Source organism: Schistocerca cancellata, chromosome 10, assembly GCF_023864275.1.
Source record: "Schistocerca cancellata isolate TAMUIC-IGC-003103 chromosome 10, iqSchCanc2.1, whole genome shotgun sequence".
NCBI lineage: Eukaryota > Metazoa > Arthropoda > Insecta > Orthoptera > Acrididae > Schistocerca > Schistocerca cancellata.
The window spans coordinates 120735501-120762563 of record NC_064635.1 but is presented as its reverse complement, the minus strand read 5'-3'; the positions used below and the strand labels follow the sequence as shown (position 1 = coordinate 120762563).

At 39.7% G+C, this 27063-nt stretch overlaps 1 protein-coding gene across 2 annotated transcripts in view; it reads right to left on the bottom strand.

The window, feature by feature from the left end:
- The window catches only part of LOC126106754 (ESF1 homolog), an 87380-nt gene that overhangs the window by 25008 nt on the left and 35309 nt on the right, over window positions 1-27063 (bottom strand). For both annotated transcript variants that reach the window (XM_049913126.1, XM_049913127.1), the window contains exons 6-8: window positions 24464-24725; window positions 18237-18523; window positions 10486-10668 (exon numbers count right to left, since the gene is read on the bottom strand). In XM_049913126.1, coding sequence (XP_049769083.1) covers window positions 10486-10668; window positions 18237-18523; window positions 24464-24725 — 732 coding nt within the window. The remainder of the gene's footprint in view (window positions 1-10485; window positions 10669-18236; window positions 18524-24463; window positions 24726-27063) is intronic.

Below are 27063 nucleotides of genomic sequence, written 5' to 3'. Positions count from 1 at the left end.
AGTCTTCATATCTGTTACTGACACACTTTCCTCCATTAGGCAGCAACCGCTATCGTCCATCAATCTGCTGCCCCCCCCCCCCCCCTTTCTTCCCCACTAAGATTGGTTGTTTGCCTTCATTAGTTTATCTGTTGTTGATTCATAGCATTTTGCTTGTGTATTTTACTTAATGTTTAACAATGGAGTAGTACTGTTTGAAGTTGGCACACACTGTCAGAGATTTCTTCTTGTATGCTGGCCAGGTGCTATGTTGTGCCTGTTTCTATTTAGTTGTTCTGCTTTCTACTGACACTTTATCATGCGAGTTCCAGGTTACAATTCAGCTAGATATTTGTCCATTTCCACAATCTTAATTTGTTTGTTACTGTTTAGTTGAACAGCTGGTATGGATGGCGTCATTCACATTTTTCTACAATGAAATTTGCGAACCAACTTTAACTGCTATTTTATCAAGTGCTTCAACTTAATGTTCAGCCTCTCCCACATTATTTGCTAGTAGTGAAGTATCATCTACAAATGCTAAGCAATTACTCTGCTTTTTTTCCACTGTTGATGTGTGGTTGGGATTTCTGATTTTACTCTCATATAACTTTCTCGGGTGTGCAGTTAAAGAGTAATCCAACTTCTGGTTAAAGGCCAAGTGGGATTTTGAAAGGTTCACCTCCAAATTTAGCCTCTGACCCAATATTCTTTAGGGAGATTTCAATGAGGTTTATGAGTTTTTAGTGTAGGCCTGATACTTTAAGGATTTTCAGTAATGACTCGTGATGGATACTGTCATACACTTTTCTGAAGTCAACAGAAGTGATGACATAATGCTTGTTTTGGACTCTTTCATGCTTCATGTTCCTCCAAGTCAAAATCCTCCTTGGTACCCTCCACATTCTAGGTCAGATTCTTCCAGAACTCTTATCTATATAATTCTAGAGAATTTCTAATACTTGAAATCAAATAAAGACATCCCCTGAAAATTATGTGAGTCGGATCGGTCATCATTTTTGTGTAATGTGTTGATTATCATTGTGTACCAGTTTTCAGGCATTTTCTCAGCATTTCAGATGTCTATGAAGTGTTTATGCTGATTTTGAACCATTTGTTCATTTGCATTCTTCCATAGTTCTGCAATATTGTTTTTAGTAATACATGGGTTGATAAAGTAAATGAAGGTTTTTGTAAGAATCTAGGAGCAGAAACTAGTAGCATTTACTTTAAGGACTTACATGTCTAAAAGGTGAAGACAACAAAACAATAATGCTGTCTAGTAGCTAGACCAGGCATCTTGCCTAAAGGTATAATAGTCACCATCTTGTAATGGAATTCTTTAATTGAATTTTTTTCCCTCGTGTCACACAAATTGTAGCATTACCAGTTTTCAGTTCTCAATAGATAATCTGCTTAAAAATATGGAAAATGGGAGATAGTGAAATAGTAGGAAACTAAACTACAAATTCAGCTGACTTCTGTACGTACTTAAATATGTTGCACTGCAACTCTTCAAATGAATGGACCCAGAGAGGCAATCACAATGTCAACAAAGCTGCACTCTGATTGTTGTAACTGATGGCTAAAAAACAGTGTAAATACTGCATGAGGAAAGAGCAGTTCATAATAAATATTCAAAGTGTGGTGCCACACATTCCTAAGGTCTCTTTCCATTCCAATATTGTATATGGAGTGCAGTGCAGAATCACTGCTTAAATGCCTCTGTGTGTCCTGTTGGTAGTCTAATATTGTTTCTGACATCCCTACAAGAACAAAATGTAGAGGCTTAAGAATATCTCTCAATTCTTCACTTAATATTGGTTCCCGGAACTTTGTACACAGGCCTTTGTGGGATAATTGCCTTCTTTCTTCAAATGTCTGCCAATTCAAGTTTTTCAGCATTTCAGTGATGCTCTCCTCCGATTCAAACAAACCTGTGACCATTTGCGTCACCCTGCTTTGCATACATTCAAAGATGAAAATGACGGAAGACAGGGTTTAACGTCCTGCCAACATCCAGGTCGTAAGAGACGGAGCATGAGCTCAGAATGTTTCAAAGATTGGGAAAGAAGTCAGCCGGGCCATACCAGCATTTGCCTGGAACAATTTACGAAAATCACAGAAAACCTAAATGTGGATGGCCAGATACAGATTTGAACTGTCATCCTTCTGAATGACAGCACAGTGCGCTGATCATTGCACTGCCCTGTATTTCCATACAGAACTCATTCTCAAAGAGAGGGCAATTTAGTAAAGAGGAAAATCAGGAACAGTGCACAGCACTTAACTTGCACAAATCCTCAACTATTATGGCAGTTTAAATAGGTAAAGAGGTAGCAGCAGCACCCCTCTCGGTATAAACATTCAACATCCACTGTTAGTCCTACAGAGTAAGAGGCCCACACACTTGAGATGTATTCCATGATCAATCATGTAAGTGTCTTGTAACCTTTCTAGACTGATTGCATGGCCCAGTACCTTGCCAATGAATTTAGGTCTGCCACCTGCCTCACCTACAACTGAGACCATTTAACCACTCCATTTTACATCACTACAAGTTTTTACAACCAAGAATTTCTGCAAGTTGAGCGATTCTAATAGTGACTCACAGACATTCTAGTCATAGGATACTACTTTTCTACATTTAGAGAAGGGTACAATTTTACATCTCTGAACATTTAAAGCATGTTTACTATATATGCACCACTTTGAAAGCTTAACAAGATCTTCATGGATATTTGCGCAGTTTTTTTTTTTTTTTTTTTTTGTTTTTCTTGTTTTTTTTTTTTTTTTCAGATAGTACTTCATTACAGATAACATCATCATCTGCAAAAACTATGATGTTACTGTTAATATTCTCTCCCAGATCATTAACAAAAATAAACGTGTCTCCCCAACTGAAATTGGAGAGATTCTGGTGCCTGCAGAAGGTTATCTGTGCACATAAATAAGGTGCACACTGATTCTGCACCGTTCTGTGAACTCCTTCACACCTTCGTGCAACAGTCGTACATGCCTGGAAGTTGTAAAGTAGTCGATGCACCTCTACAGTCTGCATCACACACACGAATAACTTTTACTAATCCCTCCTTTTGCTCTTCATCTTGTACCCACTTGTTTGTCACCATTTTTCACCCTTCCCCCCATCTCACACTACAAGTGCCGTGCACTCTTTCTTGCTTCCCTTCATTTCCCACAACCAAAAGGATATATGATCCATACTATACAGAGCCTTTTTGTGATTTATTGTGATAATGATAATAAATAAAATATGAAAACACTGTGACTAAACCATGTAATTAAGTACTGTTAGTACCAAGTGAACATTGAGATACAGTTGATGGCAGTCACAGTCTGTTTGTACTTTTTATCATTTGTATTGCACAGTCAGAGAATACCCAATCATGCAGTAAATAAACTATGATGAGAGAAGTTTTATTGAAGAAAGAATCTTACAGAACTCAGGTTTTTTGTCTAAAAAGTATTAAATAAATCACATTACTGAAATGGAAATTATTGGAATTCTTTCGAGTGAAACATGTTAAATATATTACAGGCAAACATTGCTCACAGATACTGTCTAACTTCGAGTATATCATCAATGAATGAGTGTCGTCTCTTGTTTAATAAGTACAATTTTTTTTTCTACAAACAAAGATAATTAATCTTTGAATAATATCTTGTTCTCTACACAGAATCCTTAAAAGAACCTACCTATAAAAATCATTTAAAATGAAAAAGAAGGATGACATTACAGCACTTCTAATATGAAAGGGAAATAAAACGTCTCTTCAGAAAATTCTGGAACTTCGTCCGCAAAATTTTTCTATGCTTACCTTTTAGTTGTCGTGCATGATCTCCTTCGAAATACTTTTCTCCACAATTGATACACCACACCCAACATACTTTCCACTTCTAAAAGCAGACTTGGTACACATCTTGCTAGATCGCATGAAGTGCCATCTGCGAATTTTCTTTTATCTCATCTATCATTCCAAATCTGCATCCTTTCAATGGGCTTTTCAAATTTGGAAATAAAAAGAAATCCACAGGGGTCAGATCTGGAGGGTATGGAGGATGAGGCAGCACAATGATTTCAGGCTTTGAGCAATATTCACGCACCAACAGGAAAGGATGTGTGGGTGCATTATTGTGAAGCAAGAGCCATGGAATGTCTCACCACATTTCAGGCCATTTCCTCCTCACATTTTCTCGCAGGCGTCATAACATGTCCTGATAGTACCACTGATTAACAGTCTATCCCTGTGCCACAAATTCATGATGAATTAATCCTTCAAAGTCAAAGAAAGCTATCAGTACGGTTTTGACATTTGGCCTGACCTGACGAGCTTTTTTGGTCTTGGAGAACCTTTCCCGATCCATTGTGAAGATTGAACCCTGGTCTCAACAACATAATGGTAGACCCACATCTCATCACCAGTGACAATTATTTTAGGAACATCTCATTCTCATTTGTGTGATCCAAAAACTCTTAACAGATTGCAATGTGAAGGTCTTTCTGGTCTTGACTCATGATCCGTGGGACAAACTTGGCAGGAACACGATGCATTCCAAGGTGCTGTGTCAGGATTTTATGACATGATCCAACTGAAATGTTACATTCTTCTCCAATCTCTTGGACAGTCAGCCTTCAATTTGCATGCACAATTTTGTTGACATTCCTGATATGAGCGTCATCAATAGGTGTCAAAGGGCGTCCTGAGTGAGGGTCATCTTTAACTTCCATCCAGCCACTTTTAAACAACTTGAATCATTCAGAAAACCGAGTACAGCTTAAGCACTCACCACTGTAAGTTTCCTGCATCACTTGGTATGTCTCTGCAAAGGTTTCTTTGAGTTTCACGCAAAATTTAATGCAGACATGTTGCTCCTCTAACTCTGCCATCTCAAAACTGTGTGACACAACATTCTACTCAATGAAAATACCTAACAGACATACAACAATGAAACTTCCAGCAGTAACACATTAAACACTGGCATTTGCAGGGATGCTAACCGCATTTCGCTCCGACACACCACTGATTTGAAATCATAAGTTCCAGAATTTTTTGATAGACCCAGTACTCTGCCAGGGGAGGGGGGGGTTACACGTGGAAAACAACGTCTATTTTGATTCAATGATGGCATATGCAACTTTGGGAATAGATGTACTGATAATGGTTTCACACCCTTTAATAGGGAATGCTCAAAGTCAGAAGGCTCAATGTGGTGCAAACATGTGAAGAAAGTGGCAAGCATGCCATGGAGATGCACTCACACTTCCTACAGCCAACTGAGCACGTTTGAAAGGCATCAAATTGTGACCTTCCGAATGGTGGGTTGGTCCTTTCGGAGAATTGGCACAAAAGGTCAACGTGCTACATCAGATGTGCAACAATGCTGGCATCAGTGATCACATGAAAATTCTCACACCTGTAGACGAGGTTCTGGACATCAACACAACACAAACACCCACCAGGATCATCATATTGTTAGAGGAGTAGTGTGCCGGCTTTTTTTTTTTTTATATGTATAAAAAAAAGAGGAGGAGTGGTAATGTGCTGGCCCTCAACTATGTAGCCTCAGACTCGAGAGTTGACATATTAAAAGTTTTGGCTGGTTTCATTGTCTAGGGGCTGGGATATGTAGTTGCCGCATTACAGGCCAAATACTGTTGAGTCTACAGTATACAATATGAATATACAATATGAATCGAATGGTCGAAGGTTCCTATAACTCAACAATTGCGAATTTTGAATGCAACAGAGAGATTTATAAATGTTGTTGTTGTGGTCTTCAGTCCAGAGACTGGTTTGATGCAGCTCTCCATGCTACTCTATCCTGTGCAAGCTTCTTCATCTCCCAGTACCTACTGCAACCTACATCCTTCTGAATCTGCTTAGTGTATTCATCTCTTGGTCTCCCCCTACGATTTTTACCCTCCACGCTGCCCTCCAATACTAAATTGGTGATCCCTTGATGCCTCAGAACATGTCCTACCAACCGATCCCTTCTTCTGGTCAAGTTGTGCCACAAACTTCTCTTCTCCCCAATCCTATTCAATACCTCCTCATTAGTTACGTGATCTACCCATCTAATCTTCAGCATTCTTCTGTAGCACCACATTTCAAAAGCTTCTATTCTCTTCTTGTCCAAACTATTTACCGTCCATGTTTCACTTCCATACATGGCTACACTCCATACAAATACTTTCAGAAATGACTTCCTGACACTTAAATCTATACTCGATGTTAACAAATTTCTCTTCCCCAGAAACGCTTTCCTTCCCATTGCCAGTCTACATTTTATATCCTCTCTACTTCGACCATCATCAGTTATTTTGCTCCCCAAATAGCAAAACTCCTTTACTACTTTAAGTGTCTCATTTCCTAATCTAATACCCTCAACAGCACCCGACTTAATTCGACTACATTCCATTATCCTCGTTTTGCTTCTGTTGATGTTCATCTTATATCCTCCCTTCAAGATACCATCCATTCCGTTCAACTGCTCTTCCAAGTCCTTTGCTGTCTCTGACAGAATTACAATGTCATCGGCGAACCTCAAAGTTTTTATTTCTTCTCCATGGATTTTAATTCCTACTCCAAATTTTTCTTTTGTTTCCTTCACTGCTTGCTCAATATACAGATTGAATAACATCGGGGATAGGTTACAACCCTGTCTCACTCCCTTCCCAACCACTGCTTCCTTTTCATGCCCCTCGACTCTTATAACTGCCATCTGGTTTCTGTACAAATTGTAAATAGCCTTTCGCTCCCTGTATTTTACCCCTGCCACCTTTAGAATTTGAAAGAGAGTATTCCAGTCAACATTGTCAAAAGCTTTCTCTAAGTCTACAAATGCTAGAAACGTAGGTTTGCCTTTCCTTAATCTTTCTTCTAAGATAAGTCGTAAGGTCAGTATTGCCTCACGTGTTCCAGTATTTCTACGGAATCCAAACTGATCTTCCCCGAGGTCAGCTTCTACTAGTTTTTCCATTCGCCTGTAAAGAATTCGTGTCAGTACTTTGCAGCTGTGGCTTATTAAACTGATTGTTCGGTAATTTTCACATCTGTCAACACCTGCTTTCTTTGGGATTGGAATTATTATATTCTTCTTGAAGTCTCAGGGTATTTCGCCTGTTTCATACATCTTGCTCACCAGATGGTAGAGTTTTGTCAGGACTGGCTCTCCCAAGGCCGTCAGTAGTTCCAATGGAATGTTGTCTACTCCGGGGGCCTTGTTTCGACTCGGGTCTTTCAGTGCTCTGTCAAACTCTTCACGCAGTATCGTATCTCCCATTTCATCTTCATCTACATCCTCTTCCATTTCCATAATATTGTCCTCAAGTACATCGCCCTTGTATAGCCCCTCTATATACTCCTTCCACCTTTCTGCTTTCCCTTCTTTGCTTAGAACTGGGTTTCCATCTGAGCTCTTGGTGTTCATACAAGTGGTTCTCTTATCTCCAAAGGTCTCTTTAATTTTCCTGTAGGCAGTATCTATCTTACCCCTAGTGAGATAAGCCTCTACATCTTTACATTTGTCCTCTAGCCATCCCTGCTTAGCCATTTTGCACTTCCTGTCGATCTCATTTTTGAGACGTTTGTATTCCTTTTTGCCTGCTTCATTTACTGCATTTTTATATTTTCTCCTTTCATCAATTAAATTTAATATTTCTTCTGTTACCCAAGGATTTCTACTAGCCCTCGTCTTTTTACCTACTTGATCCTCTGCTGCCTTCACTACTTCATCCCTCAAAGCTACCCATTCTTCTTCTACTGTATTTCTTTCCCCCATTCCTGTCAATTGTTCCCTTATGCTCTCCCTGAAACTCTGTACAACCTCTGGTTCTTTCAGTTTATCCAGGTCCCATCTCCTTAAATTCCCACCTTTTTGCAGTTTCTTCAGTTTTAATCTACAGGTCATAACCAATAGATTGTGGTCAGAATCCACATCTGCCCCTGGAAATGTCTTACAATTTAAAACCTGGTTCCTAAATCTCTGTCTTACCATTATATAATCTATCTGATACCTTTTAGTATCTCCCGGGTTCTTCCATGTATACAACCTTCTATCGTGATTCTTAAACCAAGTGTTAGCTATGATTAAGTTGTGCTCTGTGCAAAATTCTACCAGGCGGCTTCCTCTTTCATTTCTTAGCCCCAATCCATATTCACCTACTACGTTTCCTTCTCTCCCTTTTCCTACACTCGAATTCCAGTCACCCATGACTATTAAATTTTCATCTCCCTTCACTATCTGAATAATTCCTTTTATTTCATCATACATTTCTTCAATTTCTTCGTCATCTGCAGAGCTAGTTGGCATATAAACTTGTACTACTGTAGTAGGTGTGGGCTTCGTATCTATCTTGGCCACAATAATGCGTTCACTATGCTGTTTGTAGTAGCTTACCCGCATTCCTATTTTCCTATTCATTATTAAACCTACTCCTGCATTACCCCTATTTGACTTTGTATTTATAACCCTGTATTCGCCTGACCAAAAGTCTTGTTCCTCCTGCCACCGAACTTCACTAATTCCCACTATATCTAACTTTAACCGATCCATTTCCCTTTTTAAATTTTCTAACCTACCTGTCCGATTAAGGGTTCTGACATTCCACGCTCCGATCCGTAGAATGCCAGTTTTCTTTCTCCTGATACCGACATCCTCTTGAGTAGTCCCCGCCCGGAGATCCGAATGGGGGACTATTTTACCTCCGGAATATTTTACCCAAGAGGGCGCCATCATCATTTAATCATACAGTAAAGCTGCATGCCCTCGGGAAAAATTACGGCCGTAGTTTCCCCTTGCTTTCAGAAAGACTGCAATTAAATAAAATCTGCAGATACTATTTTTAACAACTTCAAATGATGAGTACGACAGCAGAAGTGCGTTTAAGAATGCCATTTATTACTGTAAAACTCTTATTGGTGCCGATGGTCCCGCAATTAAATAAAATATAAGTTAAATAACAGGGAAACAATGGATTCCTACCTCACGTAATTAGTTATGAACAACAACATAGCTCCGAAGATATTCACTTCTAGACGCATACTACTTCTTCACAGCAGAAGCCACGGAAATCTCACAAGTGCACAAGTCGGCACTACACAATATTATATATATATATCCTGCGACCACGCGCAAACTGCTCCACTCTCCAAGTCTTTCCTGCAACTGTACGTCACTGCTTCGCTTCCAGCACTCCCCCGTGTCCTGTGCGACCCGATCGTTGTGCCGTCCTGTTCAGTACTCTACTGTGTCAAGCGCCACCCAATGCTCCTCCCTCACTTCCATACAGTCTCCCCATTAACGAGCGCTGTGATTGGCTAGAGCGCTCCCGCCATTTCTCCAAGCCAACACACACTCACAAACATATTGAAACACATTCAAAATACTGGATTTACATTTGTATAACTTGAACTTAAATAAATATTCCTTCAGCTGGACCATAAACACTTTCTAACACATATTATTAAATCCATAAACAAATCAAATAGTTATATCAAAGGAATAGAAAAAAAGCAGGCCATTAGCCAAATGTCTCTGTGCTTTCTAAAACACAGTAAATATTTGACCAATTTCTTCATGACTAGTATATATCGGATATGAAAAAAGACATAGAAAAATAAATATATTTTAAGCATGCTGCTACCAAGACACACTGGAAAAGCTACAACTCTCATTCACCTTTTATGTTTCTGGAGGGGAGGCTAAGCAATGCTCGGTACATGCAGAATGTTGTTAGACCTGTTCTTTTGCCATTCTTGCAAGGAGAAGGTCATGTGTTGTTCCCACAGGACAATGCTATCCCACATCCACCCCTGAAGCTCAATGTACTCTGCAATACATGAAACAACTTCCTTGGCCAACACAATCTCCGAACTTGTCGCCAATCGGGCATGTGCGGGATACAATGGGACGAGAAACAACTTGTGTGACTCGTCAACCAACAACTCTTACACAACTATATGAACAGGTTAGCAGTCATGGCACAATGTATTCCAGGACAGTATATGCCATATGTACAATTGACTGGATGCCAAAGTCAGAGCCTGTGGAGGCTACACCACACACTAATATGGGTGTTTCAGCATGGGCTGACACCTGGTATCTCTGAACCACTTGTGCTACTCATCTTAAAATGTAATTATTCGATATACTCCATATGTACTGCGGCAACAATAAATCTTGAGTGAATTGGAAACTTCCAAAAGGGGTAATATTTTTTCTGGCAGTATATATTCTAATTTTTTTGTTTCCTCAAACCACTGCGTAGTCCACTGCAGTAAACTAATAAAATCAAGAGTCAAAGGAACACCCTAAGTTCTAGAAGACAATGATTCACTGGCAGAAACCCATTCACTAAAAATATTTTTCTCAAAGCACTGCTTTTCCTCCTTACTTCGACTCCATACAGACAATGCCTCAGGGAAAGGACTAAATAACGAAAAATTTAACAAGTAACGCAAGATGTGAATATGATATAATTACCTTTCTTCGTTTTTCTTCTTCATCATCATCATTATCCCCACCACCATCTTGCCGTTTCCTTTTCTTTTTCTTATTTTCCTTTGGCACTGTATCCTTCAGTTCCTCCTTAAAATATGGATCACTCATGTCTATATCTGAGGGAATTTCATCATCACTGAAAGGTACAGCTTCTCCATTCTCCTCCTGAAATGTAGAAAACATAAAAAACATTAATTCAGAATTACTATGATTCATGCAGTTCATCTCACTACTGATGAATTCCGAATTTCTGCCCATTGTCTTTATATCATTACTATATTACTTATTCAAGCACATAAACTACTCCATCTGCACTATACTTCTGGTAATACAAATTGGTTGTTTTCACAAAAGAGAGCGCCATAATTCCATAGAGACCAAGTCAAATGCTTAGGAGACATGCAGGTTTAAAAGATAGAATATGTATCATCTTTTGCTAAGCATGTGTAAATATAGCGTCATATTTCTTTATAATTTTAAGAAAAATGTATCAAGTCTCAAAGGTGATTGCAGTGAGCAGAAAGACAAGTCAAAGGCTGAGATAGCAAATGAATGGTTGAATCCCCTTTAGCAGTCAAACAGCAAAACACAGTGGAACATACTATAATAAGATTCAAAAATATTGTTACTTTTTTATACTTCATGTGCTATTCTTTTTGGCTGAATTTATATTTTTTACTTGCACTGACAGTTCTTGGACAGCAGTGGCAAGGAATTCGGTTTTAGATTATTTAGTGAATGCTAAACTGAAGGTCCCCCTATAACTGGGACTGTTAATACAAAGATCAGAAGTCAAGAGTGTACCACCTCCAACAGGATTGTGCACTGTGCTATTCAAACCAATCTGCTGATTGCTGAGAGCTTTACCTTTGCCTCAACAGTATTAAACACTCTCAGCCATTTTAGAGGTGTGGTTTCTTTTTAGGTTCCGATAACTTCACTGACTATTTTCTTTTAATTTGCCAAAATTTCTGCATTAGATTTTAAACCAAAAATGGAATATCATGCAGTGAGGTGACGATAACTCAGGATAGGCATTTTTGGGGATGTCACTACAGTAGCACCTAAGCTAAAATTCAGTGTCCTCAAGTGAAATAGTAAGAAGGTGATGATCAAGGAGAGAAAAATATTAATTTTGGATATTGGTATTTGAAACTGTAAAATCACTATTAAGGTCATTTAAACTTGAATTTTTGGATGGACACAAATATGTACACCTACACCTACATGGCTAGTCTGCAGCTGACAATTAAGTGCCTGGCAGAGGGTTCATCACCTTCAAGCTATTTCTCTACTGACCCACTCTCAATAGGTGTGAGGAGAAACAAACACTTAAATCTTTCCATGTGAGCTCTGATTTCTCTTATTTTATTATGGTGATCATTTCTCCTAATGTGTTTGGGCACCAACAAAATACTTTTGCACTCCTTCCTGCTGCAACAAAAAAGTAATTTCTTTTAATGATTGCCACCCAAATTCACTTATCATATCCGTGACACTCACTCCCCTATTTCTCAATAATACAAAATAAGCTGCCCTTCTTTGAAATTTTTCAATGTCCTCTGTCAATCCTATCTGATGTGGATGCCACCTCACACAGCGATATTCCAGAAGAGGGCGGACAAGTGTAGTGTAGCCAGTCTCTTCAGTAGACCTGTTGCATTTCCTACGTGTTCTGTCAATCAATCACAGTTTTTTGTTTGCCTTCCACACAACATTATCAATGTAATCATTCCAATTTAAGTTATACATAATTGTATTCGCTAACTATTTAGTTGAATTTGTATGATTAATCATGTAATCAAAATTTAGCAGTTTTTTTTTTAATACCCATGTGGATGTCTTCACACTTTTTATTATTTAGTCATTTTCCATTTTTTGCGTGCACTGTTACCTCATTGAAATCAGTTTTGAATTGGTTTGGATCATCTGATGACTTTATGAAATAGTAAATTACAGCAACATCTCCAAACAATCTAAGAGGGTTGCTCAAATTGTCTCAAATCATTTTTATAGATCAGGAACAGCATAGGGCCTATAACACTCCTTTGGGGAACACCAGATATAATTTCTGTTTTACTCAATTTTCCATCAATTACTATGAATTGTGACCTTTTTGACAGGAAATTGCAAATCCAGTCAAGCATCTGAGATGATACTGCTTAGGAATGTATTTCCATTAGAAGTGGCTAAGCCTTCTGGAAATATAAAAATATGGAATCCACTTGTGAGGCCTGGTGATAGCACTTATTACTTCAGGTGAATAAAGAGCTAGTTGTGTTTCATAAGAAAAATATTTTGTGAATCCATGTTAGCTATCTGTAGTAAACTGCTCTCATCGAGGCAATTCACAGTACATGTTCCAAAATCCTACGGCAAATTGACGTTAGTGACATAGGTCTTTAATTCAGCAGATTATACCTATTTCCTTTCTTTTCTTTTTTGCTTCCACAATAGTGTTCCGACCTGTTTTGTGTACCATGGGAGAATCAGTACCATCGTTTATGAATTTATTTGGTATATATCTCTCAACAGCCATCATCAATGTAATTTCTTTGAATTTAAACCACATCTGGTGTACCTGATCAAATCTCTCATGTCTGATAAGCTCACTTACATACTATAGTATTAGTCACCTCCTCAAAAGAGCACACTGGTATCTTCGGATCGGTGTAGTCAATGCAGAACTGGTACCAGTTGGTTACATGGCCCTACAACAGTGGTGTGTCGGCTGTGAAGTGGTGCTTATTGACAGTCGGCAGTACAGAATCATCGCTCTAAGGTGTGGCGATGTGGCAGAATGGAGCTATCACAGCTGGGCAAATGAAGCTGCCTGATTTGTTGGTGCCTTAGTATGGACCATCCAACGTATCCTGCAAGGCATGGCGTATCACTCACAGCTGTAAAGCATGGAGTACGGACAGTGGTCATAAAAAGAGCCTCACTGACAGGAAACAGAGACGAATCAGGCCTTGTCGATGACGATCTCTTACAAACTTATCAGCAATTGCAGATCCATCTTGTGCTGTTTCTGAATGAACACTGCAAAGAGAACTGCATGCAACAGACATTTGGAGTCATGTACCCTGAAAAAGGTGATTTCTAAGAGTGACGCATTAAGCTGCATGTCTTCAGTGAGCCAGACAACAGTAGCTGACTGGAGGTGTGTATTGTGGTCTGATAAAGTCACAACTTTTCTCTCTTCTCAAACAGTGCAAAGCACTGAGTGTATCAACTTTTACCCCACAATTTGTAGGAGGGTGCTGTGTTGTCTTGGGAGTAATTTTTGTATCACGACTTGGGCCCACTCATTGAGATTACTGTGGACATGAACAAGGATGATTAATTCAATATTAGCAGTGATCAAGTGTTGATCTTGCCTCTACATCTTCACCACAAATATGTTGTGAACATTCCCATCTTCTTGGGTGGGGAAAGCTGTGTTCACAGAGCTGCCAGCATACATTCCAGGATGACGAACATCCAGTGACCTTATGGCATCTCGACTGGTTAGCTAAATCACCCAGTTGGAATCCCATCAAAATTGTCTGAGGCTATTTGGAACTATGGGTTGAATGTAACACTCAGTATCTTTGCAATCTGGTAGCTCTAGAGATGTGGTTCCCAACCTGGCAGTAATTACCATCTAAGAGGGGCAAAATTCAGTCGTGAAACTAAATTATTTCCAAAACATTATTACTATTGTGGTAATTTTCTAAGACTCTAATACTGATTATGTAAGTTATCAATAATTACTTTTTCTCATTTAGTAGCATTATGCAGTGGACATTATGTGTTCCTCACATTACGTAACAAACGCTAAATATCTCAAGAAAGTGTCTTCTCCGAGTTGTAGATAGTACCTGCAGTAGTTGATTACTCATTTTGAAACAGGTAAATGAATTAATTGACAGCAAGAACCAGTACCTGCAGTAGTTCATTACTCATTTCAAAACAGATAAATGAATTAATTGACAGCATGAAACAGTAGTGACTACATAAAGGCAACTATAGCACTGCATACAGTATTATTATTATTATTATTATTATTACTAGTGGCTGCAGTCAGTCACAAAGCATTAACAGTCTGCAGTCTTCCAATTTCAGCAAGTTCAGAAGTAAGGAGTGCAGCAATCAAGTGATTTATGAACAGTAGGGATAGTGCACACATTTTAACTTCGTTGATTTGAAATCAGTCTGCAGTGTGCAGGTCAAGCAAGTGTTGCAATGGAAAGGACTAATGCAGGGGAAGTGCGATTTGTAACGAGTGTCTACCCTCACTGTGGATAGTTGGGTAGCTAGCTTTTTTTATCTGAAAAGGAGTTGTGGGTAGCACTTGCAATGCACCTTGAATTTCTTTGTCATTCATTCTATCTCACACACACACACAGACACACACACACACACACACACACACACACAGACAGACACAAACACAAACTAAATATCATTCATCTTTCATCATTTTGAAAATGTAAGTGTTCCAAGAAAAGTCTTTCATCCTACAGTTCAGTTAAGTGTTAAAATGTTGCTGATAATGTGTTTTCACGTGTGCACAGAAAGGATGAAGGAACTTCTAGTCCCTCTTTCTATCTGAGCTGAGACCATTATCAAGATGGAGGCAGTGTTAAACAGTTTTAGCATGATGTCCCTGGGGCATCTAATTTCTTCTCCAGTCTGCATATTTTCTAAGGATAATTAGAGGGTTGTTGTTGTTGTTGTTGTGGTCTTCAGTCCTGAGACTGGTTTGATGCAGCTCTCCATGTTACTCTATCCTGTGCAAGCTTCTTCATCTCCCAGTACCTACTGCAACCTACATCCTTCTGAATCTGCTTAGTGTATTCATCTCTTTGTCTCCCTCTACGATTTTTACCCTCCACTCTGCCCTCCAATACTAAATTGGTGATCCCTTGATGCCTCAGAACATGTCCTACCAACTGATCCCGTCTTCTAGTCAAGTTGTGCCACAAACTTCTCTTCTCCCCAATCCTATTCAATACCTCCTCATTAGTTATGTGAACCACCCATCTAATCTTCAGCATTCTTCTGTAGCACCACATTTCGAAAGCTTCTATTCTCTTCTTATCCAAACTATTTATCGTCCATGTTTCACTTCCATACATGGCTACACTCCATACAAATACTTTCAGAAATGACTCCCTGACACTTAAATCTATACTCGATGTTAACAAATTTCTCTTCTTCAGAAACGCTTTCCTTGCCATTGCCAGTCTACATTTTATATCCTCTCTACTTCGACCATCATCGGTTATTTTACTCCCCAAATAGCAAAACTCCTTTACTACTTTAAGTGTCTCATTTCCTAATCTAATACCCTCAACATCACCTGACTTAATTCGACTACATTCCATTATCCACGTTTTGCTTTTGATGATGTTCATCTTATATCCTCCCTTCAAGACACTATCCATTCCGTTCAACTGCTCTTCCAAGTCCTTTGCTGTCTCTGACAGAATTACAATGTCATCGGCAAACCTCAAAGTTTTTATTTCTTCTCCATGATTTTAATACCTACTTCGAATTTTTCTTTTGTTTCCTACACTGCTTGCACAATATACAGATTGAATAACATCGGGGATAGGCTACAGCCCTGTTTCACTCCCTTCCCAACCACTGCTTCCCTTTTATGTCCCTCGACCCTTATAACTGCCATCTGGTTTCTGTACAAATTGTGAATAGCCTTTCGCTCCCTGTAGTTTACCCCTGCCACCTTCAGAATTTGAAAGAGCGTATTCCAGTCAACATTATCAAAAGCTTTCTCTAAGTCTACAAATGCTAGAAACGTAGGTTTGCCTTTCCTTAATCTAGCTTCTAAGATAAAGTCGTAGGGTCAGTATTGCCTCACGTGTTCCAATATTACTACGGAATCCAAACTGATCTTCCCTGAGGTCAGCTTCTACTAGTTTTTCCATTCGTCTGTAAAGAATTCGCTTTAGTATTTTGCAGCTGTGGCTTATTAAACTGATTGTTCGGTAATTTTCACATCTGTCAACACCTGCTTTCTTTGGGATTGGAATTATTATATTCTTCTTTAAGTCTGAGGGTATTTCGCCTGTCTCGTACATCTTGCTCACCAGATGGTGGAGTTTTGTCAGGACTGGCTCTCCCAAGGCTGTCAGTAGTTCTAATGGAATGTTGTCTACTCCCGGGGCCTTGTTTTGACTCAGGTCTTTCAGTGCTCTGTCAAACTCTTCACGCAGTATCGTATCTCCCATTTAATCTTCATCTACATCCTCTTCCATTTCCATAATATTGTCCTCAAGTACATCGCCCTTGTATAGACCGAGGTTCATTCAATAATTAGAGAGACAAATTGGTCTGGGGAAAAAAACTGTTAGTATGGCAAGTTTGCCACTTTTATGGCTTTAAGTTGGCATCACTGGGATGAGCCCTGAGCGGCTGATGTATCAACACTGTTTGGTTTACAAGCTCAAAAATACATTTCAAGATGGCGGGTCCGCTTGAAACATCCACATTAGTAGAACAACGTTCTGTTACTCGTTTCTTACTTGCTGAAGGCGGGAAATCAGTGAATATATACTGCAGAATGGCTAAAGTTCATTTTGAAGGTTGTATGAACTGTTCAAATTTTTACAAGTGGGTAGAGCAGTTCAGAAATTGACACAACTCAGTAGCTGACAAATACCGTTCTGGATGAGCAGTTGCAGTTTCAACTACCTCACTTGAAAGTCAAATTGGTGACATTATTCGTGTTGACTGCCGTATGACAGTGGAAATTACAGTTGATAAGGTTCAACTTAGTACTGGTACAGTTCATAACATTATCTGTAACAAACTGAAGTACCGCAAAGCATATGCAAGATGGGTCCCAACGGAGTTGATGCAGCTACATAAGAAAACAAGGTTGAGAGTGTGCACAGAGCTAAAGGAATATTATGAAAGAGAAGGTGAGCACTTCCTCAACAAAATTTTAACTTGCGATGAAACTTGGGTTCACTATTATGAGCCAGAATCAAACAGACAAAGCATGCAGTGGAAGCACACCAACTCAACTGTCAAGAAAAAATTCAAAACCCAAGCATCAGCAGGAAAAGTCATGTTGACAGTGTTTTGGAGTGCTGAAGGTCCAGTTTTTTGTGATTATCTCGAAATGCAGCATACAATGAACACCCAATACTACACAGATTTGCTTTTAGACAAGGCGAAGCCAGCCACGAGAGAGAGAGACATGGTGGATCTCAGAGGAGAGGTGTGATTCTCCAGCAAGACAACACACGTCCTATTATTGCTCAACTAACCCGTGAAACCAACAACAAAATGGGCTGGTAAGTACTGCCCCATCCCCCTTACACTCCTAATCTAGCACCTAGTGATTTCCATTTGTCTGGTGCACTGAAGGAGGCATTACAGGGGAAGAGGCTTCAGGACAATGAAGACGTGAAAAGTTTGTGGGAAATTGGTTCAAACATCGAGATAACGATTTCTTTGCAGCCAGAATAAAAATGCTTGTAACTCGTTGGAACAAGTGCGTAAATGTTCTGGGGATCATGTTGACAAGAAGAAAAAGTACTGTTTTGTAAAAATAAACGCTTTTTTCTCCAGACCAATTTGTCTCTTTATTTACTGAACGACCCTCGTATGTATCTACTTCTATTTACGTGTTCTTGTTATACCATAATTAGCTCAAAGCTGTAATGAATGACTGACAAAAACATGACGAATATAAACACAGATGCAAGCTGAGGCCAGACCTGATGGCTCTGCTGCTTCAATTTCTTTCTTTCCTCCCTGCGCTGCCTCCTCTTCTCGCGCTTCTTGGCGAGCATCTCCTCGAAAGGCGTGGCCTGGCTGCCACCCGACTTGAGCCGTTCTTTCACCAGCTTCTCCGTCTTCTCCTTCAGGCCCAGCCCCCACGTCACTTCCATCTGGACGTCCTCTGCCCTCTTTTTCTTGGCCTGTTCCTGACGCTCAGCCTCCTCCACCAGCAGTTTGTACCGCGACAACATGTCACCGTTCTTCGACTGTTCTTCTTCTGATGCTACGAGAAAGAGATAAATTATTTAAAATGAGAGGAACTACAGTGGTTCCAAAGATGAATACTTACGGAAAACCACATTTCTTGTCATTAAAACTGCAACACCTGGAAATACTATAAATGAAATCTTGGTAGCACATATATATAATATAGTAGAAGGAACACATGATATTTGTAGGACATTTGGGCATATACACATTGTGAAATTTAACACACAGAGCTGCCATTTCTGGCAGCAAAAAGGGCCCTAAGCAGCTGGGCATACAGTCAAATGAGCTGGGATGAGATGAATATGTCATACCATGCCAGTCATAGTCTCTAGTCGGTGGTGGCATGACAATCTCTCAGCAACTCACGACCAGGTGTTTACCCTGTCTGAGAGATCTGGAGAACATCCTGGTCAGGGCAACTGTTCCTCTGTATTGAAGTAGGTCAGGATAGGATTGGCAACACACGGCCTTACATTATCTCGTCACAAGATGTCACAGAGAACTCATAGATAGGGCACAGTCATCATCATCATCATCATCATCATCATCATCATCATCATCATCATCATGGACAGTTTCCAGCCTCTGGCCAGGTCTGTATGGAACATAGGCCTCTCCATCATCTTCTGTCTCGCCAACATCTCTCCGTCTTCACCTTGGTCCAGTCTTCTCCTTTCTTCTGGACGCATTCCTCTACTCCTTTCGGCCATCTGTCTCTCTGTTTCCTCTTGGTGTCTTTCCTTCCAGTTTCATCTCATGTATCCTCCTGTGTATCCTCTTCTCCTCCATTCTCTTAACGTGTCCATACCATCTCAGCCTTGATTTCTCTATCTCCTCCTATAATGTTTCCACCTTCATTAACTCTCTGATCCTCTCATTTCTTAACCTGTCTATCTTTGTCACTCCAATACTGTTCCTCAAGAATTTCATCTCATTAGATTGTACTTTGCTTTTCTCCCTTCCTTTCATAACCCAGGTTTTGGATGCATATGCCAGGATCGGGACATAGTATGACTGGTATATAACCTTTTTACTGATTTGGGGTACATCCTTGTTCCGTATCAGGCTTCTGACACTCTTCCGAAATGCTTCTGCTTTTCTGCCCTGCTCGTTTATTTCTCTGTCATTTTTTCCATCTTCCTAAGTACTTGAAATGAAATGATAATTAAATGGACACCCTATCTGCAAACAGGCGTTGATGTACTTCATTGGGGACATGTTGAAAATGTGTGCCCCGACCGGGACTAGAACCTGGGATCTCCTGCTTACATGGCAGACGCTCCTCAATCATTCTCCACCAATTGTTATTCCAGTTGTTCCTCTGTCCTTCTTTCTTGTTGTGATAATCATCTCACTCTTACTTATACTAAATTTCATCCCATACGTCCAACTGCTCTTGTACTTCCACCTCCTTATTCCCCCAAATCATCAGATCATCTGAAAACACCATAGCTTTCACCTTCCTTCACCAATTACTTGTACTCATTATACCATCCATCACTACAATGAAGAGTAATGGTGAAAGTTCACTTCCCTGCCTCAAGCCATTCTTCTGTTCAATTCAAGCTGATCTCTCTCCTTTCACTTTCACACAGCTCACACTTCCACAGTCCATTTCCCTTATCCTCCAAATAATCTGTTTTGCTACTCCTCTCTTCTCCAGGGCTTTACACACTTAGCTTCTACGTACACTATCATACGCTTTTTCAATGTCCAGGAAGGTCATTAGTAGATCTGTTCCATATTCATAGTGCTGTTCCTGCAGTTGTCTTACAACAAAAATTAGATCCACCATGGACCTTCCTGTTCTGAAGCCACGTTGCTCTTTTCTCATTCTTCCTTCTAATTTTGCCCAAATTTGTGCTCCCAAAATAGTCTCAAAAATCTTTGCACAATGACTCGTCAATGTCATCCCCCAACAGTTCTTGCACTCTTTTCTATTTCCCTTCTTAAAGATCGGGACAATTATTCCCTTCGTCCAGTATTCTGGGATAATCTTCCGTCTCCACACAATTTTCATTACTCAATATAGCCATTGTATCCCCACCTCTTCTGCTGCTCTCACCATCTCTACACTTAGCTCATCCAGACCTTTAATACATCAGAAATGTAATAGCTGCTGCCCAAATTACCAGCAGTAACAACTATAGGTGTGTTGTCTAACCAATGGGTCAGATACTAGGTCTGTATGATGACAAGTTCAGTGTGCCAACATTTGTTCTCTTCAGAGCCTCCACAGACAGATATGTCCATAGTCATACCATACATGGAACCAGGACTCGGAAAAGACAATGCAGTGCCACTCCTGTGTCCACTGTTGTCATCCCTCAGCACAACCGTCAGCCCAACTCTCCTCACTGCTGCAGCACAGGAAGGTGCAAGAATCACCACCGTGGTGATCCTGATGCCATCACACAGACTGCGTCGATACTTGTCTTGCTCCAAATTAGCACATTTCCTGAAACAATGTACACGATGTTGCTGTAAGATGCTACACGTATGAGTATATATTATGTCCTTCCTCTCGGCCACGTCATGTGGGACCGTTGAGATTCCGCACAACAACGAGTACAGCCCTCCTGATCTCGGCCACTACATATTTGAAAGTGCCGTCATAAGCTGACCGATACGAACACCTATATCGCTGAATGATAAACTGTTAAGACCACGATCCTCCCACTGTCAGGTTCCGGCACATGCTGTCAGATGTTTCTCCTTCTTACACAAGTCATAACACAATCTTCTCAAAAACAACTAATGATCAAATGCCATTTCTGAATGAGTAACTTACTGAGATCTCTTTCCCATTCAAAATGAGGATGGCACTATTCTTACCCACTTTGTGAGGCTGCATTAAAATATTAATTGTTTGCATATGCTAGCACATCAGTTGGATATTTCTTGTATGCCGCTTTCATGGTGTTGCAATTTAATAGACGACAGTGTTTATCACCTTGACAGAAGTTGCAACTATATGCGAGCACAGGATTTGTGCTAACTTTACATATACTTACACACCTCTTTCCCTTACATAACTGTTTTGTGGGATATGGTATCTAAGGAAGATACACTATTTATTTAGCAAAAAAAAAAAAAAAAAAAAATTGGTTCAAATGGCTCTGAGCACTATGGGACTTAACAGCTGTGGTCATCAGTCCCCTAGAACTTAGAACTACTTAAACCTAACTAACCTAAGGACATCACACACATCCACGCCCGAGGCAGGATTTGAACCTGCGACCGTAGCAGTCGCGCGGTTCCGGACTGAGCGCCTAGAACCGCGAGACCACCGCGGCCGACCCATTTATTTAGCAAAAGAGAGCAGTAAGAATATTATGTTATGTAGATTATCATACATTTTGTGGAGGTCTCCTCAAATATTCTGTAACTCTTATTCTCTCATTTCAGCAGATTTACTCCGTGATAAAATGTGTAGCTAATGATAAAAATCAGCTTCAGATGGACTGTTATTTACACAACCATAATATCAATTAGTATAGCTCAAGTGATTTTTTCACAATTTAATGTAATACTGTGGTAATGCCATTGAAAATAACAAAAATCATCACACATCTGTTGTCGCCAATTTTCACTTCAGTATCATTCGACAGGCCCCCCACCTGAGGACAACAATCAACCACTCTGTTAGTCAACACAGACTACATCCTATCTTTTATTAAGCTTTTTGACACATCTGCTGACCACTTAATCACTGGTTACACAATCTCTGTAGGCCTCACACGATTGGCGATAACTGTAGGCTACTTCCATGTTTGTTGCATTTAAGAAGCAAAATAAGACCAAAGTTAATAAATTGTCAATCAATCAATAATCTTCAACATTTTAAAAAGGACACAACAATTCTTTGAAAGCAATCTGAAATAAGATGAACATCAACTAAACCAAAACATGGGTAGTGAATGACAATGACAATGATCATGTTACTTTGGTGCATACGTTCGTAGCATTTTTGTTTTGCATGTCAGTGTTCCAGTTGCTATGGGTTTACTTACCGATTGTAATTTTTTATTTGTAGCTCTCTGCAGCTGTTTCAGTTGACATGATGTTATTTTCTCACTTGGAGATAGTGAGTGGACTGTGGACGCTACAAAATGGAGTGCCGTGCAGAGAAATCAGAACATTTCCCACATATTCTTCTGTTTGACTTCAATAAAGAGATGCCAGCAGCCAGAACCATTTCCGCCATATATGGGCACAATACCATTGGACACATGGCAAGAAAATGACTTTCTCGCTTTGAGGAGGATTGCTTTGACACTGGTGACTCTCCACATTCAGTAAGATTTTAGAGGTTTGATGAACACCATTTAAGCACATTAATTCATAATGATCCACATCAGTGTACTTGAGAACTGGCAAATGTGATGAACTGTGAAATTCCACCATCATGCATCAGTTGCATGCAGTAGCGGAGATTCAAAAATCTGGAGTATAGGTATAACATGCTGTAAGCCAAAGTCACAAAAATCAGCAGGTGGCCTGATGTGAATCCTGCTTGCTCATCATGGATTGGCTCATGAACAACACCAACCATTCCTATCCTGTGTCATTACTAGTGACAAGGAATGGTGTATTGATGCTAGAACAAAGAAAAGAAAGGAATGGTTGAACCCAAACAAAGCAGCAACTCTTCACACAAAGACCTGTGAGCATCCACAAAAGATAATGTTATGTATCTGGTGCATCTCTCTATTGAACAATCTTTAAGGAACTTCCTTATCAGATGAAAATGCATTCCAAACATGGCTCAACAAATTCTTCACCTCAAAACCATGTGATTTCAAGTCACTGAATTTGAAAGTTACCCCAGCATTAGCAGGCTTTAGTAAATAATGAAGGAGACCATATTATTTGTGACTAAAATCTCTGTTATGTGTATCTGTTGTGTTTATTAAACTTATGGAAAAACACTATGAACTTACACACCAACGCAATATATGGTTTTGAGTGCACAACACCTAGGTATTTAGCAACCACATGGAGATCTAACAGATGAGTATGGTTAAAAGAAATCCACTCTGCTAAAAAAAATACTGAATTCTGTACACCACAGGCATCACAAACATATGGAGCCGCACATAAGACGGTCATGTCCTACATAGAGTCAACTGTAGAGGAATTAAATCAGGTGATTCTGCAGCAAAAGTATTCGACAACCTCCTGTTTAATGTAAAGCACAACATCGATAATCCCTACTAATTTTAATGAAAATTAAAAATATACTTCATTAGCTGCTCTTTCTACAAATTATCTGAATATTCAGATTCAGGGATCGAAAATTTCAGTTAGCCACATGTCAAGTAGCAGTGTTTGATATAAATCCACACCATGTGATCAAAAGTATCCGGACAACTGGCTGAAAATGACTTAAAAATTTGTGGCATCCTCCATTGGTAATGCTGGAATTCATTATGCTCTCTCATGATGTCTAATGACTACTGAAATTGCTGATATGGAGTAACTGGCAGCACAATGCACCTAATATGAAAAATGTATGTTTTTAGGGGTGTCCGCATACTTTTGATGAGATAGTGTACGTGATAAATAATAATGTACTATAAATAGGATTCATTATTTAGAGACATGAAAATATTTTCTTTGAAAAATAGCTATGTAAAAAGTAGATAATTAAGCTACTAATAGCAGCTATATATTATAACTGAGGAGGCAGTGGTCTTTTCCAAACTACTAACTTTCATTACAATTTACTCAATTAAATATAAACACCAGAAGTGTGAATAGCATTAAGCAGTAAAGTGATAGATTATTGTTAATACAGTGTACCTACACTTTAGGTTTCTGTGTGTTCCTTGTCTTTTGAGAATGTATATTAATTAATTATTAATTAATTAATGGCCTCATCACTGATTAATATAATACACACACCATTTTACTTCGCCCATACAGAAGACCTAAAAACTGCACTACTCACACAATTCGTCCTCTTCCGCATTATGTTGGTCATCTCGTTCCTCCTCATCTGATCCTGACGATGCAAGGTACGCACGCAGGTCTGCATCGTCGATCTCATCTATATTTTTTACCGTCTGCAGTTTCCGTGTGATATCGACTCTCTGAGGGTCCGTTTCATCCCATGTGAGTTCAACTTTGGCCTGTTGCAAAGCTGTGTTAGTAAACAGCTTGGGTGCATACTTCCCAGGTTCTGGTAAGCTGTCACAGCTGTCGCGTGGCTCCTGAGAAACCACCATAGGATTAGTCTCTGTTCAATCATTAATTACAAGACAACAAAGTTTCTAAATTCAAATATTACAGTACAATTTTCAACTGCAAAGGCCACTAATAAAGATTACGATGTTATACATTGTCCAGTCATATTAACGGGACCAGCTGTCAAAAGCTTGAGTAACCACCTTTTGCAATGCAGACCACAACAAGAAGTGCAGGAAAAGAGTCTGTGAGGTCACGGAAGGTACCAGCAGGGATGTGGAGCTGTGCCAATTCCAGTGTCATGACTGCTAATGATCCACGGAACAACAGCCCTATCGAGGTTGCTCCACAGATTCTCTACTAGGTATAAATTTGGGGAGTTTGGTGGCCAGGGAAGTACGGTAAGCTCATCCTGGTGCTCTTCGAACCACATACGTACACCGCAAGCTATGTGACAGGTTTCATTGTTCTGCTGGTACATGTCATCATGTTAAGGAAACACAAACTGCTAGTAGGAGAGGTCACAGTCTCCAAGGATAATGCTTACTTATGTTCATCCACTGCAAGAATGACTAAGTCACCCAGGGAATGCCACAAAAATATTCCCTAGACCGTAGCACTCTCTCCTCCTGCTTGGATGCTTCCAATAATTGTTGCAGGGTGTTTGCTTTCACACATTGTCTGATGGAGCATAAAACGAGATTCATCTGAAAAGGTCACACGCTGCCAATCAGTGGATGTCCTGTTTGTACCAGCGTGTAAATTCCAGCCAACGAACCGGGTGGCTTCTGCGGAGGCCCCTACGCAACAATGTTCGGTGAATGGTAGTTGAGGAAACACTGTTGCTAGACCCTCGATTCATCTGGGTGGTCACTTGCTCAACATGTGCATTTCTATTCACCCATACACATCACCCCTGACATCTAGGGCCTGATGTGTACCACAGTTAACTCGGTGCCAGTTTTGGATAGCACCATTTTGCCGTGAACGGTATATTTTAATCATGGTGGCACATGAACATTTTTCAAACTTAGCCACTTTGGAAATGCTTCTGCCCTTGGCCTGATAGCAAATGATCGTACCCTTTTGGACATCAAATAAATCGCTCCATTTCCACATCACTACAACTGTTCCGACACGCTTTATATACCCTCCACTGCTAGGGCTGTTGCCTGTTGTCTGTGAGTGGTTACTGCGTGTTGACATTAAACATTGGTGGTGGTCACATTAATGTGACTGTATTATGTAGCCAGATCAAATATGCAAAGGCAAAAAGCAATCTCTGCCTACCAAACCCAACAAGTGGACAGCCGCAGAAAGAGTGGCGATCCTGTAACTACTGTGCTTACTTGTTTGGCACAGCACTGCACAACTATCACTTCCTACAAGCTACAACATTGGCAGCAGCTAGACACAAAACACACATTGCCTGAAGTGATCTTACTTCCACAGGCTTCAGCCAATTTGAAACTAGAGAGTTCTCGTTCAGGACATTACAAACAAACTATACAGGAGTATTTCTTGTAACGTGAATACACCAAATACTTGACATATGTATCAACCTACCTAACATTTTCCACAATACAGCAAGCAAAGATGTCAGTGTTTTGCTGCGTGGCTTCACTACAGTAGTTTCCATTCTCGAACCTACCCTACTATTGCTAGTCTACGTGTTAACAGATACAGAAATGTGCCACAGATTTATATATAAATTGCCTACTACAGAAATTATTTGCTGAAAATTAATGAAATTTTCATGCAGACATTTATCATGTTTAAATTTCTCAATGTAAGGTAACCTTGAACACAAGGTCCAACACCATGGTCTATTCCCTCGAGCGTTCTGCATTTCTATTATAAGACACAGCTTCAAATGTACCTTTGCAAGTTGTCTTTATTTTTTCAAAGTCTAAATAAACAATAAATGAATTATGCACTGAAAAATCTGTTAACCTTAGAAATTTTTCATTATCACGTCTAACACAAAGCTTCAATCAGTTTCTGCCCCTTTGTACTAGTTATATGTGGTAATGGAGATGGAACTACAGTGTCCTAAAAACAATACGTGTCTTTGCATTTAGCATATTATCTGCTGGACTCTGCTGTAAATATAAGCACCACGAAACATCTGCATTATATTGGTCTACTCAAATTTTCCAAAATACTGACAAGAATTATTTACAGAAGAATGGAAAGACTGGTAAAAGCCTACCTCAAGGGATATCATTTTGGGTTCCGGAGAAATATAGGAACATGCGAGGCAATACTGATGCTACAAATTATCTTAGAAGATAGTTTCAGGATGGATGTGACACTACCAATGAGGTAGATTTTTAAAGTACTGGACGACAGACCTAAGGTCTC